This window comes from Salminus brasiliensis, chromosome 12 (genome assembly GCF_030463535.1).
Source record: "Salminus brasiliensis chromosome 12, fSalBra1.hap2, whole genome shotgun sequence".
NCBI classification, from domain to species: domain Eukaryota; kingdom Metazoa; phylum Chordata; class Actinopteri; order Characiformes; family Bryconidae; genus Salminus; species Salminus brasiliensis.
This window is the reverse complement of record NC_132889.1, coordinates 30603269-30622637: the sequence shown is the minus strand read 5'-3', so window position 1 is coordinate 30622637 and position 19369 is coordinate 30603269. Positions and strand designations below refer to the sequence as shown.

The following is a 19369-nucleotide window of genomic DNA, read 5'->3' as shown; positions in this document are numbered from 1 at the left end:
CCCAGGTCTCGCGCCTCCGGTACAGAAGCGCCCGGAGCTGGCGGGGCTGCGCGGGGGCGCGCGCGTCTTCGTCTGGAAGGGGGGAAATTGCGCGCTCCAGTTAGCGTCCCAAGTTCTCCTTAGAGGGAACTTTAGCCTTAGAGAAGAGGTACAGGGGATGGAATTAAGGGATCTACGTTTAGAGCAAGGTGTAGAGGGAGTTATAGAAAAGGTATAACAGAATAGAGTAGGTGAGTACTGATGGAGGAAGAGTGAGTACTGATGAAGGTGTAGATGGAGGAATTGAGTGAGTACTGATGAAGGTGTAGATGGGGAAATTGAGTGAGTACTGATGAAGGTGTAGATGGGGAAATTGAGTGAGTACTGATGAAGGTGTAGATGGAGGAATTGAGTGAGTACTGATGAAGGTGTAGATGGAGGAATAGAGTGTGTACTGATGAAGGTGTAGATGGAGGAATTGAGTGAGTACTGATGAAGGTGTAGATGGGGAAATTGAGTGAGTACTGATGAAGGTGTAGATGGAGGAATTGAGTGAGTACTGATGAAGGTGTAGATGGAGGAATTGAGTGAGTACTGATGAAGGTGTAGATGGAGGAATTGAGTGAGTACTGATGAAGGTGTAGATGGGGAAATTGAGTGAGTACTGATGAAGGTGTAGATGGAGGAATAGAGTGAGTACTGATGAAGGTGTAGATGGAGGAATAGAGTGTGTACTGATGAAGGTGTAGATGGAGGAATAGAGTGAGTACTGATGAAGGTGTAGATGGAGGAATTGAGTGAGTACTGATGAAGGTGTAGATGGAGGAATAGAGTGTGTACTGATGAAGGTGGAGATGGAGGAATAGAGTGAGTACTGATGAAGGTGTAGATGGAGGAATAGAGTGTGTACTGATGAAGGTGTAGATGGAGGAATAGAGTGTGTACTGATGAAGGTGTAGATGGAGGAATAGAGTGAGTACTGATGAAGGTGTAGATGGAGGAATTGAGTGAGTACTGATGAAGGTGTAGATGGGGAAATTGAGTGAGTACTGATGAAGGTGTAGATGGGGGAATTGAGTGAGTACTGATGAAGGTGTAGATGGAGGAATTGAGTGAGTACTGATGAAGGTGTAGATGGAGGAATTGAGTGAGTACTGATGAAGGTGTAGATGGGGGAATTGAGTGAGTACTGATGAAGGTGTAGATGGAGGAATTGAGTGAGTACTGATGAAGGTGTAGATGGGGGAATTGAGTGAGTACTGATGAAGGTGTAGATGGAGGAATTGAGTGAGTACTGTTGAAGGTGTAGATGGGGGAATTGAGTGAGTACTGTTGAAGGTGTAGATGGGGGAATTGAGTGAGTACTGATGAAGGTGTAGATGGAGGAATTGAGTGAGTACTGTTGAAGGTGTAGATGGGGGAATTGAGTGAGTACTGTTGAAGGTGTAGATGGGGGAATTGAGTGAGTACTGATGAAGGTGTAGATGGGGGAATTGAGTGAGTACTGATGAAGGTGTAGATGGAGGAATTGGGTGAGTACTGATGAAGGTGTAGATGGGGAAATTGAGTGAGTACTGATGAAGGTGTAGATGGGGAAATTGAGTGAGTACTGATGAAGGTGTAGATGGAGGAACTGAGTGAGTACTGATGAAGGTGTAGATGGGGGAATTGAGTGAGTACTGTTGAAGGTGTAGATGGGGGAATTGGGTGAGGACTGATGAAGGTGTAGATGGAGGAATTGGGTGAGTACTGATGAAGGTGTAGATGGAGGAATTGAGTGAGTACTGTTGAAGGTGTAGATGGAGGAATAGAGTGAGTACTGATGAAGGTGTAGATGGAGGAATAGAGTGAGTACTGATGAAGGTGTAGATGGAGGAATAGAGTGAGTACTGATGAAGGTGTAGATGGGGGAATTGAGTGAGTACTGATGAAGGTGTAGATGGGGGAATAGAGTGAGTACTGATGAAGGTGTAGATGGGGGAATAGAGTGAGTACTGATGAAGGTGTAGATGGGGGAATTGAGTGAGTACTGATGAAGGTGTAGATGGAGGAAGAGTGAGTACTGATGAAGGTGTAGGTGGAGGAATTGAGTGAGTACTGATAAAGGTGTAGATGGAGGAATAGAGTGAGTACTGATGAAGGTGTAGATGGAGGAAGAGTGAGTACTGATGAAGGTGTAGATGGAGGAATTGAGTGAGCAAGCTCTCCAACACTGCAAGACTACGACACTCACTGCCGAGTCCCACCTGTCTCTGGAAGCAACGTCCGCACAATAACTGATAGGTGGGAGCTTCATGGATTAGGTTCCCATGGACAAGAAGCTACACACAAGCCTTAGATCACTCGGCTCAATGACAACCATCAAATAGAGAAGCTAGATAAATGGATGAGGCGGATGCCAGAAGAACACGTACCTACCTGAGTAATGTTTTGAGGAGGATGGATAATGATCTGGGGCTGCCTTTCCTGGTTAAGCCTGGGGCCCTTGAAACTGGCAGTAGTTTGGGGAAGGCCCTTTCTTGTTTTGGCATGATAATGCTCCTGCAAGAAGTATGTAAAAAATGAGCTTGATGACCTAACCCTGACCTGAAGCCCATCCAGCACCCTCAGGATGAATTGGAACCAGGCTTTATCTCTCAGCAGCAGCAATGTTCTTGTGGCTGATTGAAAATGCATGCATGCCCAGAGGCTTTTATAGCAGAAATGGTGGGGGTGTGGGGCACTTAAAAATAAAAAAACATCAGTATTACTGTTTTCGGAATAAGATGTTTGGGTCAACCTATGTTTGGTTGTTGATATATGATGCTTAGCTGATATTGAAGCATTGCAAATCTTCAAGACGCATTCGAACAATATACAAATCCGACCCAAACCAGTGCAGCCCTGTTTACACCTGGTCACTTCACATGACTAGTATCAGGGTTGTACTGGGAGGAGTTTGGGTGTCAGATGTGTTTACACTGCTATAATGTGGATCAAATGCATCTCCAAGTCCCGGACATGTTTACACTTGCATTTTTATGAGACTTGGCCTTATCCAGATATTATCCTGATCCTCAAGACACATGAAGCGACCAGGTGTAATGAGGTCCTCAGGAGGTGGTCTAGGACACATTTGAGCCATGACATAGCTGCGTAAATGCATCCGCTTCTCCTAGACGCATTCGACAACCGAACCCACAATAATAGTTGCACTGCAGCATAGCGAATTTACATATTCTGTCCCACACAGCAATCAGATTTCAGTTTGAGTAAGCAGAGACACATTTGACTACAGAGTGTAAATGCATATGGCTACAATCTTATCAGGATACAATCCAGATGCTAGTCACATGAAGTGCCCAGGGGTCAAAGGTAATAGGCCACATTACGTACAGTCCCAGTCAGTGGGCCCCAGATCGATTTCTATTGTAAAACCTGACTCTGTTTCCACTTATATCCACTTATAAATATGCTTATAACATAAAAGGCATTCTACTGCTTTGCCTTAAGAAGCTTGTGAGTTGCTTTTGCTGTATGTTTGGGTCATTGTCCATCTGTACTCAGTTTTGCAGCATTTGAAGTTTAGCTCTATACACGTCCGAATTCATTCATCAATTAACACCAGTGACCGAGTTCTATCAGCAACCACACATGCCCATGTCATTCGTAACACTGCCTCCACCATGTTTGACACACGATTAGGATCATGAATCCTTCTTTACCCTCTATATTCTTCTCACAATCCTGATACATTTCTGGATTCTGTGCCAGAGTCCTGCACGGTTTTGTGCTCTCCTGACTCAACTCACCTGTTAATTTGCCAACAGCCAAGTTTAGTAGGTCTGTTGGAGCAGGGAAATCAGCAAAGTGTGCAGGAATCTAGACCCTGCTGCCTACCCCTGGCCTAAAGAATCTTGTAGGTTGTTTTCGAGCCTCGAAAACAACCTAAAGTAAACCCTCTGTATTTACATTCATCAAGGTGTGTTTGATTGTAGGTCTTCCAGACCGCTTAGTGTTGGTGAGCTTGGTATGTCAGCAAACTCCTACAGTTTCGGATATCTCTCTAATAGTTTTTGGTAATTTGTGGCCTACGGATGCCTAATAATGATGTCTGGAGAAAACTGTCACTTACCTCATTACTCCAGAGACGGCAGTTCCACAAATTAGTCTTAATTAAACTAACAGTACATCTCCAGTTAAAGTCTACAGCTAATACAAAAAGGCAGGCAAGTTAGGTTATTGAGATGCTGCAGAACAGAAATACATGTTAAATAGGTTATAGGAAAGGACATATGGCTGATATTTGTGGACACGGTGACCTTAGAGTCTCAGGTGTACAGTTGCATAATTGGAGTGGACACTGAGGCCATCTAGTGGCCTCAGCATGGAAATGTGCATCTTCAGTACACCTTCATTCTGAACAATGGGTCAAACATAGCTGGAGGGTAACGTGCAACAAGCACTGCTCCCAAGAAAGGCAGGACTGCCAGATAATCCCACACAGATTGTTTACTCTGCACCAGAAACAATTGGGGAGAAAGAAATGAGCCTTCAGACTGCACGACTCCAGTTTCTGTGTAATTTGATGAAGGAGTAAAGGAACAGCTCTGTAAAGGAAAGGCATCTGAACTCTACCCACCTTCTAAACCTCCGGGCTGTATTAGCCTGTATTATACTCCAGATGTATTACACTGCCTCAGAAACAGTACAATGATAATTATCCTCAAATATAAACTACATGGACATAAGTATTGGGACACACCTCTTAATCATTAAATTCAAGTCTTTCGTGTGTATAAAATCAAGCTCCTAGCCATACAGTCTGCCTTTACACACATGAGTGAAAGAATGGGTGGTTCTAAAGAGCTCACTGAGTTCCAGCGTGGTTCTGTATGTAATAGGACACCACCGCTGCAACACCAAGTCAGTTGAAGAAATGTCACCCCCCCTGGATATCCCACAATCAACTTTGAGTGGTATTATTAAGAAAAGTGGGAGTGTTTAGGATTCACAGAGGATATCAGACCACGTAAAGTTACAGAGCTCCAAACCTGCTGTTAGAGCTGTGAAGGGAAGATCAACTCCTAACTAATGCCTATGGATTTAGAATTGGATGTCCTGAATGTTTCTGTAGGTGTCCCAATACTTTTCTCCATATAGTGACGCTATTAGTGATGCACATTTGATGATTTGATTTATATATCCAAAATAACAAGGCGAAGGAGAAAGCCTTCTTAACTTTCAATGGAGGTCATATGTAAAAGGATTTTGGAGCATTTCTATTGGTCCATTCATCAAGACATTTGGCCACAATGTAAAGAACTGCCAGAATTCTGCAAAATGTCATCAGCAAAAATTGAGATACTTTTTATTTAGTTCAAAATGTTTTACAATATGAGGACAATGTCCAAAAAATGTAGCTTTTGTATTTTTATTTCCATTTATATTGTTTTTCATAAATAATTCTGTAATTATACCAGAACATGTATACATTAGAAAACTCCTATTAATTATTAATATATGACCAGACAAATACTGTATATATTGTAATGAAAATATATATTGCAATAAGCTTCCTACTAGATCTACTGGAGCAGTGCTGTGAGGATTTGATCACATTCAGCAACAAGAGCAATAGTGAGGTCAGGAGCATCATCGTCCATCATTCCAGACAACACAGTTCCACTGCTCCCAAACTCAATGCTGGGGGTTTTATACCCCTCTAGCCCACACCTGGCATTTAGGCATGGTGCCATTGTTTATATGCTCCAGAGTCCTAGTTTATTAGCAATACTTTTCTACAGGGACTAGACAGGTTGTGTGTGTGCATGCATTTGCACATCCGTGTCAGCAATGGGTATAACTTATGCATTACAAACATGGACATACAGTGTAGCTGTTTACATTTGTAAAGGTGTTGTGCGATTGTAGACTTTGCAAAAAGCTGCACCTACCTCCTCAAGAGTGTTCTTGACTTGAGTAGGTACTGGGCAGATACTCTAGTAATGTTGCTGAGCTTGCCAGTTAGCCATATCATCTATATATCTATTCTCCCACCTCTTTGAACAGCTACATATCTAGCACATGTAACTTTTATTTTAATTTTTTTTAATTGTAAAAAAGCAAAAAGTTTACTTAAATTTTTTTTACTTCAACTTATATTATTATACTTTATTTATTTTGTATATATTTTTTATTTTTATTATTAATTTCTTTTTTGTTATCTTTATCTATTGGTGAATGGAGGGACAGCAAAGTAAGAATTTCATTGTACAGCGTAACTGTCTGTTTCGGCTGTGCATATGACAATAAAACTCTTGAATCTTGAATCTTGAACTATGGTATGGTTATAAGGCAAAAACTGGACAGCTTTATTCCTCTTCAACAGAAATATGTTTATTGATAATCATTAGTTTATCAATGAATGACTTGTGGAATGCAAGGGCAATCCATACTCCTCCTTCTGTAATACAATAAGAAAAACAAACAGTACAAACCAAACATGGTCAGGCTAGTAGGAGCGTAGAGATCAATCTGACAGGTGGTCAACAGCTTCATTTGTGTGGGTTTGAACATAACTTAATTAGGATGGAGCTTAATTGTGCCCACCATTAACTGGAGTTCACTTTAGTATAATTTCCATTTCTACAAAGCCCCGGGTGCAATCAAATTGTGATTTCGGGGTGAACTGTTTCATTCAGACTCTACTGCTTTAGCCATTATACATACTCATAGAACATGTTACATTTCACCACCAGACACAAACACAAACGCACACAAACTGCAGTGCTGTTTTATCTCCACCCGCCCCACACACACAAACACGGACTCTATCACACTGGTGGGAACACTCTGAGGCAGTCCATAATTTTAGCCATAGAGTGCCAGAAACAGAGCAATAGATATTAAAAAAAAAAAAAAAAAAAACAGACTTGGCCAAGTTGCATGTAGCCTCTTCAGGCGTGGGTCTGTTTTGCCATGCTCTCTTCTTCAGGCAGCCGTATTTATGGCAGGAGGGCTGTACGTGCGAGTGTGTGTGTCTGTGTTTGCGTGGATGCGTCTCACTGAGGCAGCTGCAGCAGCGTGCCCTGTCCTGAGGGCAGGTAGGTGACGTTGCGCGAGCGGCTGAGCTGGAAGGCAATGTCCTCGGCCGCCTCCAGCTTTCTCAGCTCCACCAGACCGTCTCCTGCCTCAGCCAGAGAGTTGGCAATTAGGAGGGCGGCCTGAGAGTCACCCGCTGCTGAGATGATGGCTGCCTGCTTCTGCTGCTCTGCCTACAAGAAACATGCTCACGTAAATTTTTTGCTAATGTCAATAAGACCTACATTCCAACCCAGTCTAAAAAATTTGGAGCTGTTCAAGGCCAAGGCATATGCACTATATTTATTTTGATCTAATCTTAAGGTTATTATTAGGGTTCTCCAGGGTGGCTAGCTTCATTTTCATGAGCTCAAAGATTTGATTTCCGTTCATGCCACAGCCATCCGTGACTGGGATTCCAAGAGAGCATAAAAGGCTTGAATGGGTATGATTGCCTCCCACTTCACCAGTCAGTACAATGCCAGCTGACATGGGTGTCTAGCTGATGCGCCTATTGGTAGTTAGCATTCTCCTCTATGCATATTCAGCAGTTGTCAAAGAAGTTACATTAGCAGCAGCAGTTTGAAAAGATGCAGCTGGCTGGTTTTATGATTCTTGGATGAGGGGAAAGCTAGACTTAGCCTCCCAGCACCGGTGACATCATGTGCAAGACGGAGCGCCTTAGCTAGTGGGTGGAAATTGAAAACAGCTAAATTGGTGAGAAATTTGGAGAGGTTTTAATTATATTTATACACACAGGTTTATAGTAGCAAAGGTGCAATAAACTATGTTGAGTATGCCACTGCTGTATTACAATTATCTACACCTTTTCCCACCCTACACAGGTTAACAAGCAATTTTCAGCGCTCCATTTTAAGGCTGTGGGAAATTAAAACACAACCATAAATACCTTCTAAATGCCAGTGTTTGGACAGCACTTAAGTCAGCCACCTTGGTCAAAATATGATTAATCTTGCTGCTATTCCACATTTGACTTGATGCTGGCAGATAGTATTACTGCCAAAATGAAGGCATTATAAACATGCAATAAATGCAATAAATTAAGCCACTATAACCTTTCACGCAATCCGTAGTCCGAGGCATAACCATGCCAGCTGCTTGCACTCTGTATGCTGTATGTGAATAGTATCTTACCTTCTCTACAATAAACCTTGCTCTTTCAGCTTCTTGCTGAGCCACTTGTTTCATTTCAACAGCTTCCGTGAACTCCTTACCGAACGTCAGATGCGTCTGTGGAGAAAAAACAAGAGCTGCTTTAAATATCATCATTAATCCACCTGCAATGGTTGTGAAGTGGGGAAAGAGGTTAACAAGAAGCCGAGGAGCGAGGGTTACCAGGGAGACGTCGTCGAGGATAAGGCCAAAAGTGGACGCTCTCTCAGTCAGATCTTCGCTGACCTGCCTGGATACCAGCTCTCTCTGAGTGATCAGCTCTCCTGCATCAAACCTGGCCTGAGGTCAAACACAGAGACGTGTCAACAGGGTTACGGTCTAGTTTAAGCTCATTTCCACTGCTTCAGAATAATTTCTAGGGACGTACCACAACAGCTTTCAGGACTTCAGTGGTGATGGAGGGGAGCACTCTTTCATCATAGTCCTCACCGATGCTCATGAAAATCCTTGGCAGTTGATTTGCTACCGGCCTAAACAGAATTCTCAGAGTGATGTTCACATTCTGTAGATCTGAAGAAACAGGACAAGAAAGGCAATTATGATACTGACAGAGCATTAGCCTTAAAGTCACTAGTCACTGTGATCGAGATACTGTACATTCCACAGGTACAGATAATTAAAATATTCAAGAAAGACCCTTCGAATACAAATTTCACACACTGTACTAAATACAGTTAACCAAGTCTCCCTTACTAATGAAATATACAAATGGGCAGTGTTTGAGAGCTGACAATATCCAAGACATGCTCAGAATAGCGCAATATAAAACAATAATTATGCAATAATAATAAATACAGCCCAGTCACAGGCACAGGACACTGAAGGCTGGGGTCCAGCAGTTTGCTGATTTCCCTGCTCTAACAGACCTAATAAATCTGGTAATTAACAAGGGAGCTGGATCAGCTGTGCCTGAGCCAGAAAAGCACAAAACTGTGCAGTAATCCGGCCCTCAAGGACCGCAGACGTCCACCACTGGTCTTACTGCTATGGACCAAAACGAAAAGAGAGATTGGTCTACATCACTCAACACAAATAAAGGCTGGCATGTGTGACACAAGCCTAATAGTTATTTAAACTGTGGCTATAACAACTATGCCAAGGCCACTAAGCACTGTAAAAAATAATAAGGCCATGGCTGCCCCCTTGAGGTCAAGATCATGAAATGAAAGGACAGTAGTTACCTTTGCTTCCAGTGATGACGGGCACATTGCGTGGACGGGACCTGCAGTCAAAAACGATGGGCTTCTGTACCCACGGAATCAGGAAATGTGTTCCTTCCCCAACAACGGCCTCCTGAACTCCTCTAAACCGGTCAAAGATGACTGCCCTGTGGCCGGCGTCAACTGCGGAGCACATAGAAACAGATATGACGTCAAAATCAAACAATACAGACACCTAAAAAAACTGAACCCATGAAATGAACCAGAGATGGAGATCTACATGCATGGTCCAATATTCAACACACTCATTCGTTATTAGCCTTCCACAACATAGCAGAACCTTGAAAATGAACAAGCACTTTGATTTATTGACTTCTAGCAAAACAAAACAAAAAACAAACCAAAAACCCTGCATTTAATTTTTTTTTAATACCTTATGTCCACCACTGAATTTCTGGACTGTCCAGCATTAACATGTGTGTAATGCACAGCATTTTTACGGAGTGATGCATTTCAATACCACTGTATTTAATGTGCGATTTTTTGACAGTGTGTAATGTGTAATTTTTTTGACAGCAAATATAAAGAGGGTCTGAAAATGTGCCTTATTTTAATAAGTTGACTTAAGCTTATATAGACAGTACAGTTCTTCCTTGTACTTTTATTACTTTAGTCCTGATTTTAATGTAACATGTGATGGTCTACTTGTGGGCTTGCTTGTTCGTTTTTATTTGTTTCATTTGTATATTTTTTTTCTCCCCCTAGTCAGCTGAATGTATTGCATGCAAAATAACAAATGACAAAAACTGAGGTTGCCTACACCTCTGTTAGGATCGATGATCTATTATGATCAAATACTCTTCACGTGTGATGTGAATATAGGGCTGAACAATATGGTTAAAATACTAGATCACGATATTTAAAATGTTTTACAATATGCAATATTTATCACAATACATGTGGAGTTGGCTGCCCACCACTCTGGGTGTGCGTATGTACTCACTGCCCGTAACACATGTGTGTGTGTGTGTGTTCACTACCAGATAGGTTAAATGCAGAGGACACATTTCGCTGTACAGTGACAAATACGTGCACCTTTACCTTTTTTTTTATTTTTATTTTCAGACTAAACACATCATCTTATTACACCAGTCTAATTACACTGAAAATGCACTTGAATTTGATCAGTGTTTATAAAGGGCCAACAATATCCTCTATATGCTTAGAAAAGCTTATTGTGCATCATGATAACAAAATCTATCACAATATATAAAAAATAGAAAATTGCTGTATTGCTGTGGGGCAGCCACTTAACGGCTCTGGATCGGTCCACGAACATGAGCATGAACAACTAGCTAAAACACTTGATGTCTGAACTGGGTCCAAGTGAGGAAGGAAGAGAGCCCACGACTGAACCGAAATCCACTTACCATTAAAGAGGGCAGAGTTCACCACACCTCCTCCGATGGCCAAGGCCAATCCCAACTTCCCAATGGACTCAAAGAGCTTCGCCATGGCAACAGAGTGATACCTCTGAAAAGAAGAAAAGTGACCATTTATTTATTTATTTCTACAGCATTACACACATGTTACTATTGGTATTCTGTGAAAAACGTAAAGCACTAGCAGATACATCGTGTAATGCTTAGAAAGGGCTTAGAAAGGGCCAAGAGCGAGCTGCTGCTGAACCCGGCTCTTTTAAAATAGCCTAAAACCTGCTCTTCACACGTGTATCAGGAACCAAACACAGATATTAAACATACATCAGTGCCAAAGACTCAAGAAGGTAGCTGGATAAATGTCAAACGAGTCAAATGTGACAAATGTAAGCAACGTTCAGAGGCCTTGTATGCTATAGGGGCCAATAGTATTTTGCAAAAGCCTAAACATATTCAGTGGCTATAGCTACAATTACAAAGTAAGCTAAAAATGAAATGACATGTTCTTAACATAAATAAATAAACAAACATTTCGATCAGTTGCAACAAGAACGCAGACTCATTATAGCTAGCTATAATGTCAGTGCTAGCTAGCTGCCCCTCAACTAGCCATGCTGCAGCGTTTTGCAATCGCACTCCTGTCATCTTACACCCCAAAAACAAGCTATTCCACCCAAAGCGGCACAAAAACACAAACCCTAAATGGCTAAAGAGATAACCAGCACACTTTCAGCATGTGTTCACAGCCACATGGGCTTCAAACACTCTAACTCACCCGGGCTCCCGATCACTGTGACCTCCACAGAAACCCACAGACCAGCCACATGAACGGGCGGGATTTATGAGCATGCGCAGACTGACCAACAGGAGCGGATCTGATTGGACACTCCGCAGCGGTGAAGTTCAGGCCTGCGAGTATGGAGAGATTTCATTGGTTCTGGTCACGCATGGTCACGGCTATGTCTGAAATGCAACGGATGCTGCCTACTTAGGGAGTATCCGAAAGCAGAAAGGCTGTGTCCCAATAGAATAGTTGCATAAAAGGTTCCTCCGCTTGGCCGTCCTTCACAGGCTCAGGGTTTTCTAACCCTGTAAATCAACGTTCATGATCACAATGAAAGAAACATTTTTTTTTATTATTTAAACTTGCAAATGTTGACAGGAAGTAAAAAAAAAAATCAAGGTGCTGCATCATTTGTAGGTCACTACATAGATAGATAGGATGGATGGATGGATGGATGATAAAAAGATAAACACCTAATACACTGTTTTTAGTCTTTTTAAATCTCTTAACACTTTTAGGTGGATTTGACCTACTGAGGTTGTTGAAAGAACATGTGGAGCCCATGACAGCTCAGTGCACACCTATTAAAGCTAAAAGGTGAACACACCACCAAATACTAAGAACTTAGAAATACATGATACAAAGGTCATCAAGAGCCAATTTCAAAATTCTCATCAAGAGAATAAACTTTTAAAAAGATCCACATCCGTATACACCATACTCCTGAAAATGTTTTCCCACTGAATGCATGAAATAATTATTAATATTATTGATATTAATATCTATTTCATCCAGACAAATTTTGGTTATCTATTTATCTTTACTGGAGTAATTATTTTTCAGCTGACTTTTTACTTGTCCTCATTACATTTTTACTCAATTATCTGAACTTTTTACTCCTTACATTTTAAAAATAGCCTCGTTACTCCTATTTCATTTTGGTTTGTTTTCATTTTGACTTGTCATCATTCAAAAATAACAACAATAACAACAACAACAACAACAGTAACCCTATTTGTGATTGTTGTTGGATGAGAAGTGTAAACACACACCATTCTGACACCCTATTGGTTTGTAAGTTATCCATCGCACCTGCACATCACGTCGCACTCCAGCAAGGACACAGCAGACGTATGTAGCCTAGTATAAAGACGTCCGTGGCAAAGACAATTTGAAACATTATTTTCTTTACCATAATAGGGTCAAAATGTTTAAAAAAATAAGCATAAAAATTGTTTGTGTTGTATTTTGTGTATGTTTGCATGGTTTAGTCAAACAGAGTGACATCAATCAGAGAGCTTTTACAAAAATATATATATTTATATATATGTCAAATACATAATATGTTTTTAAATAAGTTTTAATTAAATAAAAACATTTACTTGGTGATATCTTAGATGCACGTCAGGTTGGTCAATATGGATATGTGAAAAAGGCTAAAGTAGTAATGAAAAACGAAATAATAATAAAATAAGTTACTCTTTAAAACTTTTTCTTATTTTCTCAATTTCTCATAGATCATATTAGCAAGAACACTTAATAGCTTTAAGCTTTGGAAACCTTTGGCACATTTCTGTGCTTAATGCATTTCATCAGATGTTGTGGATGAGCTACACCTGCTCTCCCCTCTTGATCAGGAAGTCCATGTTTCACTGGTACATAGGATCTGGCACAGACAGGTGAATCTGTGTGAGCTGCAGGAGCTCTGGCACGAGGGCTCACAACCCTGAGCTGAAGCCCACAAACAGAACTCAGCATATGTCCATGGACTACTGAAATGCTGTAGCCTGAAATGCAGGGCAAACAGCACAGGATCCAGCAAGGGTTGTGGTCTGACTTTGATTTGTTCTGGTCCTCTAAAGTAACCACCATTTTATGGACAAAAGTATTTGGACACCTGCTTATTCACTGTTTATTAAGAAATGAAGGGTACTAAACCAAATTACTGCTCATGAAAAACTTTCTACCAATTTCAGAGCATTGCTGTGAGGATTTAATTGCATTCAGCAACAAGAGCATTAGAGAGGTCAGAATGTTGGATGATCACCACCCCGCCTCATCGCCAACTCCCCAACTCATCCCAGAGCACCTGCTTTTCAGAGAACACAGTTCCACTGCTCCACAGCTCAATGCTGAGGGGGGCTTTATACCCTTCTAGCCCACGCCTGGCACATTATTGTTTATCTGCTCCAGAGAGTCCTATTTTATTGACAGTATTTCTCCACAGGGACTAGACAAGCTGTGTGTGTGCATTTGCACGTCTGTGTCAGCAATGGGTGCTCTCTCTCTCTCTCTCTCTCTCTCTCTCTCTCTTGCTCTCTCTCTCTCTCTCACACACACACACACACACAAACACATTTCTATACATACATATAAAGTATACAAGGCCCAGATTTCAGAACATCACTGTGACAACAAGCTCATTATGATGTCACAATAAATGAGTTATAAAAACTGTACAACTTGAAAGTTGGTCATTTCTGTTGAGTTCAATGAACGAAAACACTCAGAAAACGATGGAGCAGCGCTTTAAACATACAGGTCAGTCCATACACTCCTGCTGAAGTTTTAGTTATTAGAGCTGCTTTTGTTTTAAGGCCATGAATCTGATATGAGACTTTAGTGAAGGGACAAAAATGGTCTTTACTTAGCAACATTGTTTATGGACACTAGTGCAGTTTCAGCACGTTTAAACAGCACTTTACCGTAAGAAAATAGTATATCAATGTTATGTAGCTACCTGTCTAGTATTACCATTAGCATAAATATACGCAGCTCACGGTCTATGAAATTTCATTAAAAATACAAATCATCCTGTACGCAGATGGTGGTGGTAGAAAGAGGAAAAGGACAGAGGTGAAACCCAGCCGCAGTGTTCTGGAAGGAACAAGTCCAGTTCCTGAAGCCTCTACCAGGAAGAAGAGGAAAGGGACCGTGCACGGGCCCGAGGACACAACTCATGGACAGACGAAGGCCACCAAGCCAGGTCAGTTGATTGGCCAGACCATAAGAAGGTCCTGTGTATAAAAGTGAACCTTTAATTATCCAAGTTTACATGATGTAAATTTCACTGCCCCCTGCACAGCAGGTGATGTTAATAGATAAACACATGCTAAATGATCTAAAGAGAGCTAATGCTCATGTTCACCACTATTTTCCACAGAAACCTTTGAATCTTTCTATATGACTGGAAAGAAACTGGGCGAAGGAGGCTTTGGAACAGTCTTTGAGGGAACACGTCTCTCTGATCTCCTACAGGTTGTTACATCAGTCTCTCCATAACTTCATTATCTGTCTATTGTCTTTTCAGTCCCCATAATCCTAATACCTTGTATTATCCTTGTGTGCAGGTGGCCATTAAATTTGTCTCAAAACAGGAAGGTGATCTGTACGTCCAAAGTGTAAGTGCATCTAGAACCCAGTTTTACCTACCAAAACCTGTCCATAAAGCATACTAGTAGTAACACAGAACTGGATTTCACATGATCAGTTCTCATTTTCTGATCCCGCAATTTTTCCTGCAGCCTGATGATTCCAAGTCTGTGCCTGCTGAAGTGGCTCTCATGCAGATGATGAGTGCGCCACCCGTTAGCAATATTATAAGGCTCATCGAGTGGTTTGATGAGCCTGAGCGATATATTCTAATCCTTGAGCGTCCTCACCCCTGCATGGACTTGGAGGCCTTCATTGACAACTTTGGAGGTTCCATCACTGAAGACATGGCCAGAGACTTTATGGTCCAGGCAGTTGGGGCAGCAAAAAAATGCCACAAGCGAGGTGTCCTGCACCGGGACATCAAAACAGAGAACTTCCTTGTCAACACGGACACCTCGGAGCTAAAGCTCATTGACTTTGGTTGTGGTGACTGGGTCAGGAAGGCTGGACATACTGATTATGCAGGTATAATTGAGTTTAGGGCACTGAAATCACTACAAAATTCACACATTGTTTAAAAAAGGAGGATCCTCAGAGGAGCCTGATGTCCCATAGCCACTTGAGCTGTTAAATGAAGATAGAAATGAAGATCTGTGCTCAGCTCTCCTTGTTTCTCTCCCTCTGTTATGTTCTCAGGCACCTTGGAATACTGGCCTCCAGAATTCCTTCAAAAGCGAAGGTACCACGCCAGGCCTGCAACAGTGTGGTCGTTAGGGATCCTTCTGTTCAGGATGGTGTGTGGATTCCTGCCTTTTACAAGCGGCCGGGATATCCTCAAGGGGCTTCTGTGCCTATCCAGTGGTAAGATAAATGGGAGCATCTTGGTAAACAAGAAGAAAACAGACACATATCTAAGTGTAAGAGACAGAAATCAGGAACTTGATCTGTAATTGGGAGAATATGCAGAACTAAAGCAGAAGGATTGCAGTACATACCAGGTGTCCCCAAATGTAGAAGTTCAGATATGTGTATTTAGCATGGTAGTCTTTTTGAAATGTAGAGATCATTAAAAAGATAAGATAAACGTCGTACTGAAGCATCTTTCTTTCATCCAATCCCATCACTCTACACAGAATGCTGCGATCTAATTAGCTGGTGCCTGCAGAACAAACCATCCAGGAGGCCTACTTTTCAGCAGATCTTGCAGCACAGTTGGTTCCAATGCAACGAGTCAGCCTAGGATCAGGTTAGCCAGGGAGGAAAGGAAGTTAATGCTTAGAAAAGAAGCAGCACAAGCTAAAATATGTATTTTGGTGCTAGAGAGAAGCTGGTAGTGTGATATTAGTAGATGCTCCTAACTTTCTAGAAATATCAATTAACATGAAAAAATCACTCTTAAGGAGTGCATCTGTATCTAATGCATAGTGTTTGGTTTGTGTTTCAGGCTGTGGAAAGAGAATCCTGTGTTGGCCTGCTGAGACAGATCACAACAACATTAGGGGAAAACACAAATGTGGCACAGTCTGTGACCCATTGAGTGTACAAGCTAATGTGAGGTGTAGGGATTAGTGTAGAAGTGAGAGTAGAAGCTAGTGTTAGATGTAGGAGTGAGTGTAGAAGCTAGGGTGAGGTGTAGGTATTAGTGTAGCAGTGAGTGTAAAAGCTAGTGTGAGGTGTAGGAGTCAGTGTAGAAGCTAGTATGAAGTATAGAAGCTAGTGTGAGGTGTATGAGTCAGTGTAGAAGCTAGTATGAAGTGTAGAAGCTAGTGTGAGGTGTAGGAGTGAGTGTGAGGCGTTAGGTAGTGGTGTAGAAGTGAGTGTAGAAGCTAGTCTGAGGTGTAGGAGTGAGTGTAGAAGCTAGTGTTAGGTGTAGGAGTGAGTGTAGGAGCTAGTGTGAGGTGTAGGAGTGAGTGTAGAAGCCAGTATGAAGTGTAGGAGCTAGTGTGAGGTGTAGGAGTGAGTGTAGAAGCCAGTATGAAGTGTAGGAGCTAGTGTGAGGTGTAGGAGTGAGTGTAGAAGCCAGTATGAAGTGTAGGAGCTAGAGTGAGGTGTAGGAGTGAGTGTAGAAGCCAGTATGAAGTGTAGGAGCTAGAGTGAGGTGTAGGAGTGAGTGTAGAAGCCAGTATGAAGTGTAGGAGCTAGTGTGAGGTGTAGGTATTAGTGTAGGAGTGAGTGTGGAAGCTAGGGTGAGATGTAGGAGTGAGTGCTAATGCTAGGGTGAGGCCTCCATCAGATCAAAGGAGGCAAGCAATCAGAAAGCTTGAGTTGTTTCATCAAGAAAATAAACTCTGAAACGTTGCAGCTCTTGTCATTTACGTGTATCACCATGCTAATGTCTAGTTACACCCATACATTTGGCATTGCATAAAGACACTGTATTCATGACAATGCCATTCCACAAGTTCATGGTGAGAAATGAATGTGCTCTATTGGTGTAATGTTTCAAAAGATCATTTATAAACTTTAAGACAATGATAATGGTTAAATAAACTGCTGATCCTTAATCTACCAATCCACCAAAAAAGACTATGGTACTCTAGTCATACTGGATCATATCAATTTGTACTGCTGCTGTTTTTAAATATTTCTAATCAAAGCACATACAACTTGAAGAAAATGTCAATTTAAGTTAAAATATAGGACTGTGAACCAAAGACCTATCACTGTACCTGCTACATCAACCTACTACTGAAACCCTGTACATAGACCCACACTGCAGTTCTCTCATAATTAACATCAGTTTCATCTACCCTACAACTGAGCCCTGTGGGTCTGTAGGAAGATGGATATTCAGGAGCTTTGTTGACCACTGTTGTGGATTGTGAACTGTGCATTGCTGGCACTAGATGGCAGCATTGCCTTTGGTTTTACCTTTCTTGCTTTTTGTTTTTATCTTTGTTGGTCATGAACATTATTTACAGGATCCTTGGCCATTCAGGTGTCTGTAGTTTAGGCCTGATTAATAAAGTCAATACTCAGTATGACTCTTTATTATATACACACACAGATGGGAGACAATTGGAAGAAAAATCAACATAATGTCTCACTAAGGTGTTGAGCCACCATAAGATTCCAGAACAGCTTCAACGTATCTTGGTATGGATTCTATAAGTTTCTGGAACTGCTCTGTGGGGATGAATACCACTCTTCTAAGAGATAGTCCCTCAGTTTTATTGATGGTGGTGGAGAGTGCTAAGTAACGCATCAGTACCATTGAAGTTCAACTAGGTTGAGATCTGGTGACTTTGAAAGCCATAGGATTTGAGTTCTATCATTTTCAGAAAGCCAACATAATGTCCTCCACAGCATAACCGAACCACCAGACCACTCACTGTAGGGGTCAAGCGTTCAGGCCTGTACTCTTCTCTTGGCCAAACATGCACTCACCCACTTGTGTAGAATACGGTGAAGCATTAGTAATGAGACTGTCTCACTTCTTTCCACGTCTCTGTAGAGCAGTGCCTGTGATTTTCACATCGCTGAGCTCTCAGGTGGTCATTTGTCTTTGTATCAAGCGGTTTCTGCACAGTAGCCTGGCTTTAACACCCTTATCTATGTAGGTGTGGACGGACTGTTCATGCTGACAGGCTGATCATGTCCTGCACTGCCATTCTCCATCATCTGAGGAACATCTGCTCCTCCGTTTTTTTACATATCACAGTATCACATGAACATCACGCTCACTGACTGTGAATGTGTGCTTTCAACCACAATCTTCAGCCCTGTTTACTGAGGCCTTTTAGATCTAAGTGGAGAAGTCTCTTCAGTCACTGTTCTTACTGAAACACCGACCAGATGAGCAGTCTGAGACTGAGGCTACTGCCATCTGTGTCCCAATATTGAACCCTCTTTCAGAGTCAATTAGATCTTTACTCTTGCCTTCGTGATCCAGAATTGAGTTCAGCGGAGTCTGCTGGTCATTTGTATATGTCACAGAGAGCATGGTAGGATGTTCAAGTGCTTAACTGTATAACTGTGTACATATATATACATATTCTCTATCTGTGAACATTCACTAGTCTTCTGTTTCTGGCATGAAGGTTAGAGGATTAGTGGAGAAGTGGATTTGAGAAGGTTGGCAGTTCAAACCACTGGACCAAAAGGAAGTGAAGGTGCTGGGATTGAAGGAGCAGCATCCTCTTGAGAAAGGCACTTAACTACTACTTGTTCCCCAGGTTGCTGAGGCTCCTTCTTACCGCTCTGGAATGTGTGCTTTCAACTTTGATTTTCAGCCCTGTTTACTGAGGCCTTTTAGATCTAAGTGGATAAGTCTCTTCAGTCACTGTTCTTACTGAAACACCAACCAGAGACTGAGACTACTGCCATCTGTGTCCCAATACCGAACCCTCTTTCAGGTCAGGATTTTGGTGGGTCTG

The 19369-nt window shown here is 41.8% G+C and overlaps 2 protein-coding genes across 2 annotated transcripts; one reads left to right on the top strand and one right to left on the bottom strand.

Annotated features, from left to right (window-relative positions):
• Nucleotides 1-6331: 6331 nt before the first annotated feature.
• Nucleotides 6332-11679, bottom strand: phb (prohibitin). The gene is made up of 7 exons (XM_072693255.1): nucleotides 11610-11679; nucleotides 10826-10928; nucleotides 9417-9578; nucleotides 8603-8745; nucleotides 8398-8514; nucleotides 8197-8292; nucleotides 6332-7235 (listed from the first exon to the last, which is right to left on the bottom strand). The coding sequence occupies exons 2-7, from the start codon at nucleotides 10908-10910 to the stop codon at nucleotides 7023-7025; spliced, it is 816 nt and encodes a 271-aa protein (XP_072549356.1). The 5' UTR covers nucleotides 10911-10928; nucleotides 11610-11679; the 3' UTR covers nucleotides 6332-7022.
• A 2-nt stretch (nucleotides 11680-11681) lies between these two features.
• LOC140573581 (serine/threonine-protein kinase pim-1-like) lies at nucleotides 11682-16233 on the top strand. Its single transcript, XM_072693019.1, has 7 exons — nucleotides 11682-11784; nucleotides 14443-14604; nucleotides 14782-14876; nucleotides 14969-15019; nucleotides 15143-15518; nucleotides 15690-15854; nucleotides 16127-16233. Exons 1-7 carry the CDS (start codon nucleotides 11682-11684, stop codon nucleotides 16231-16233), a joined length of 1059 nt encoding a protein of 352 aa, XP_072549120.1.
• The last annotated feature ends 3136 nt before the right edge of the window (nucleotides 16234-19369 follow it).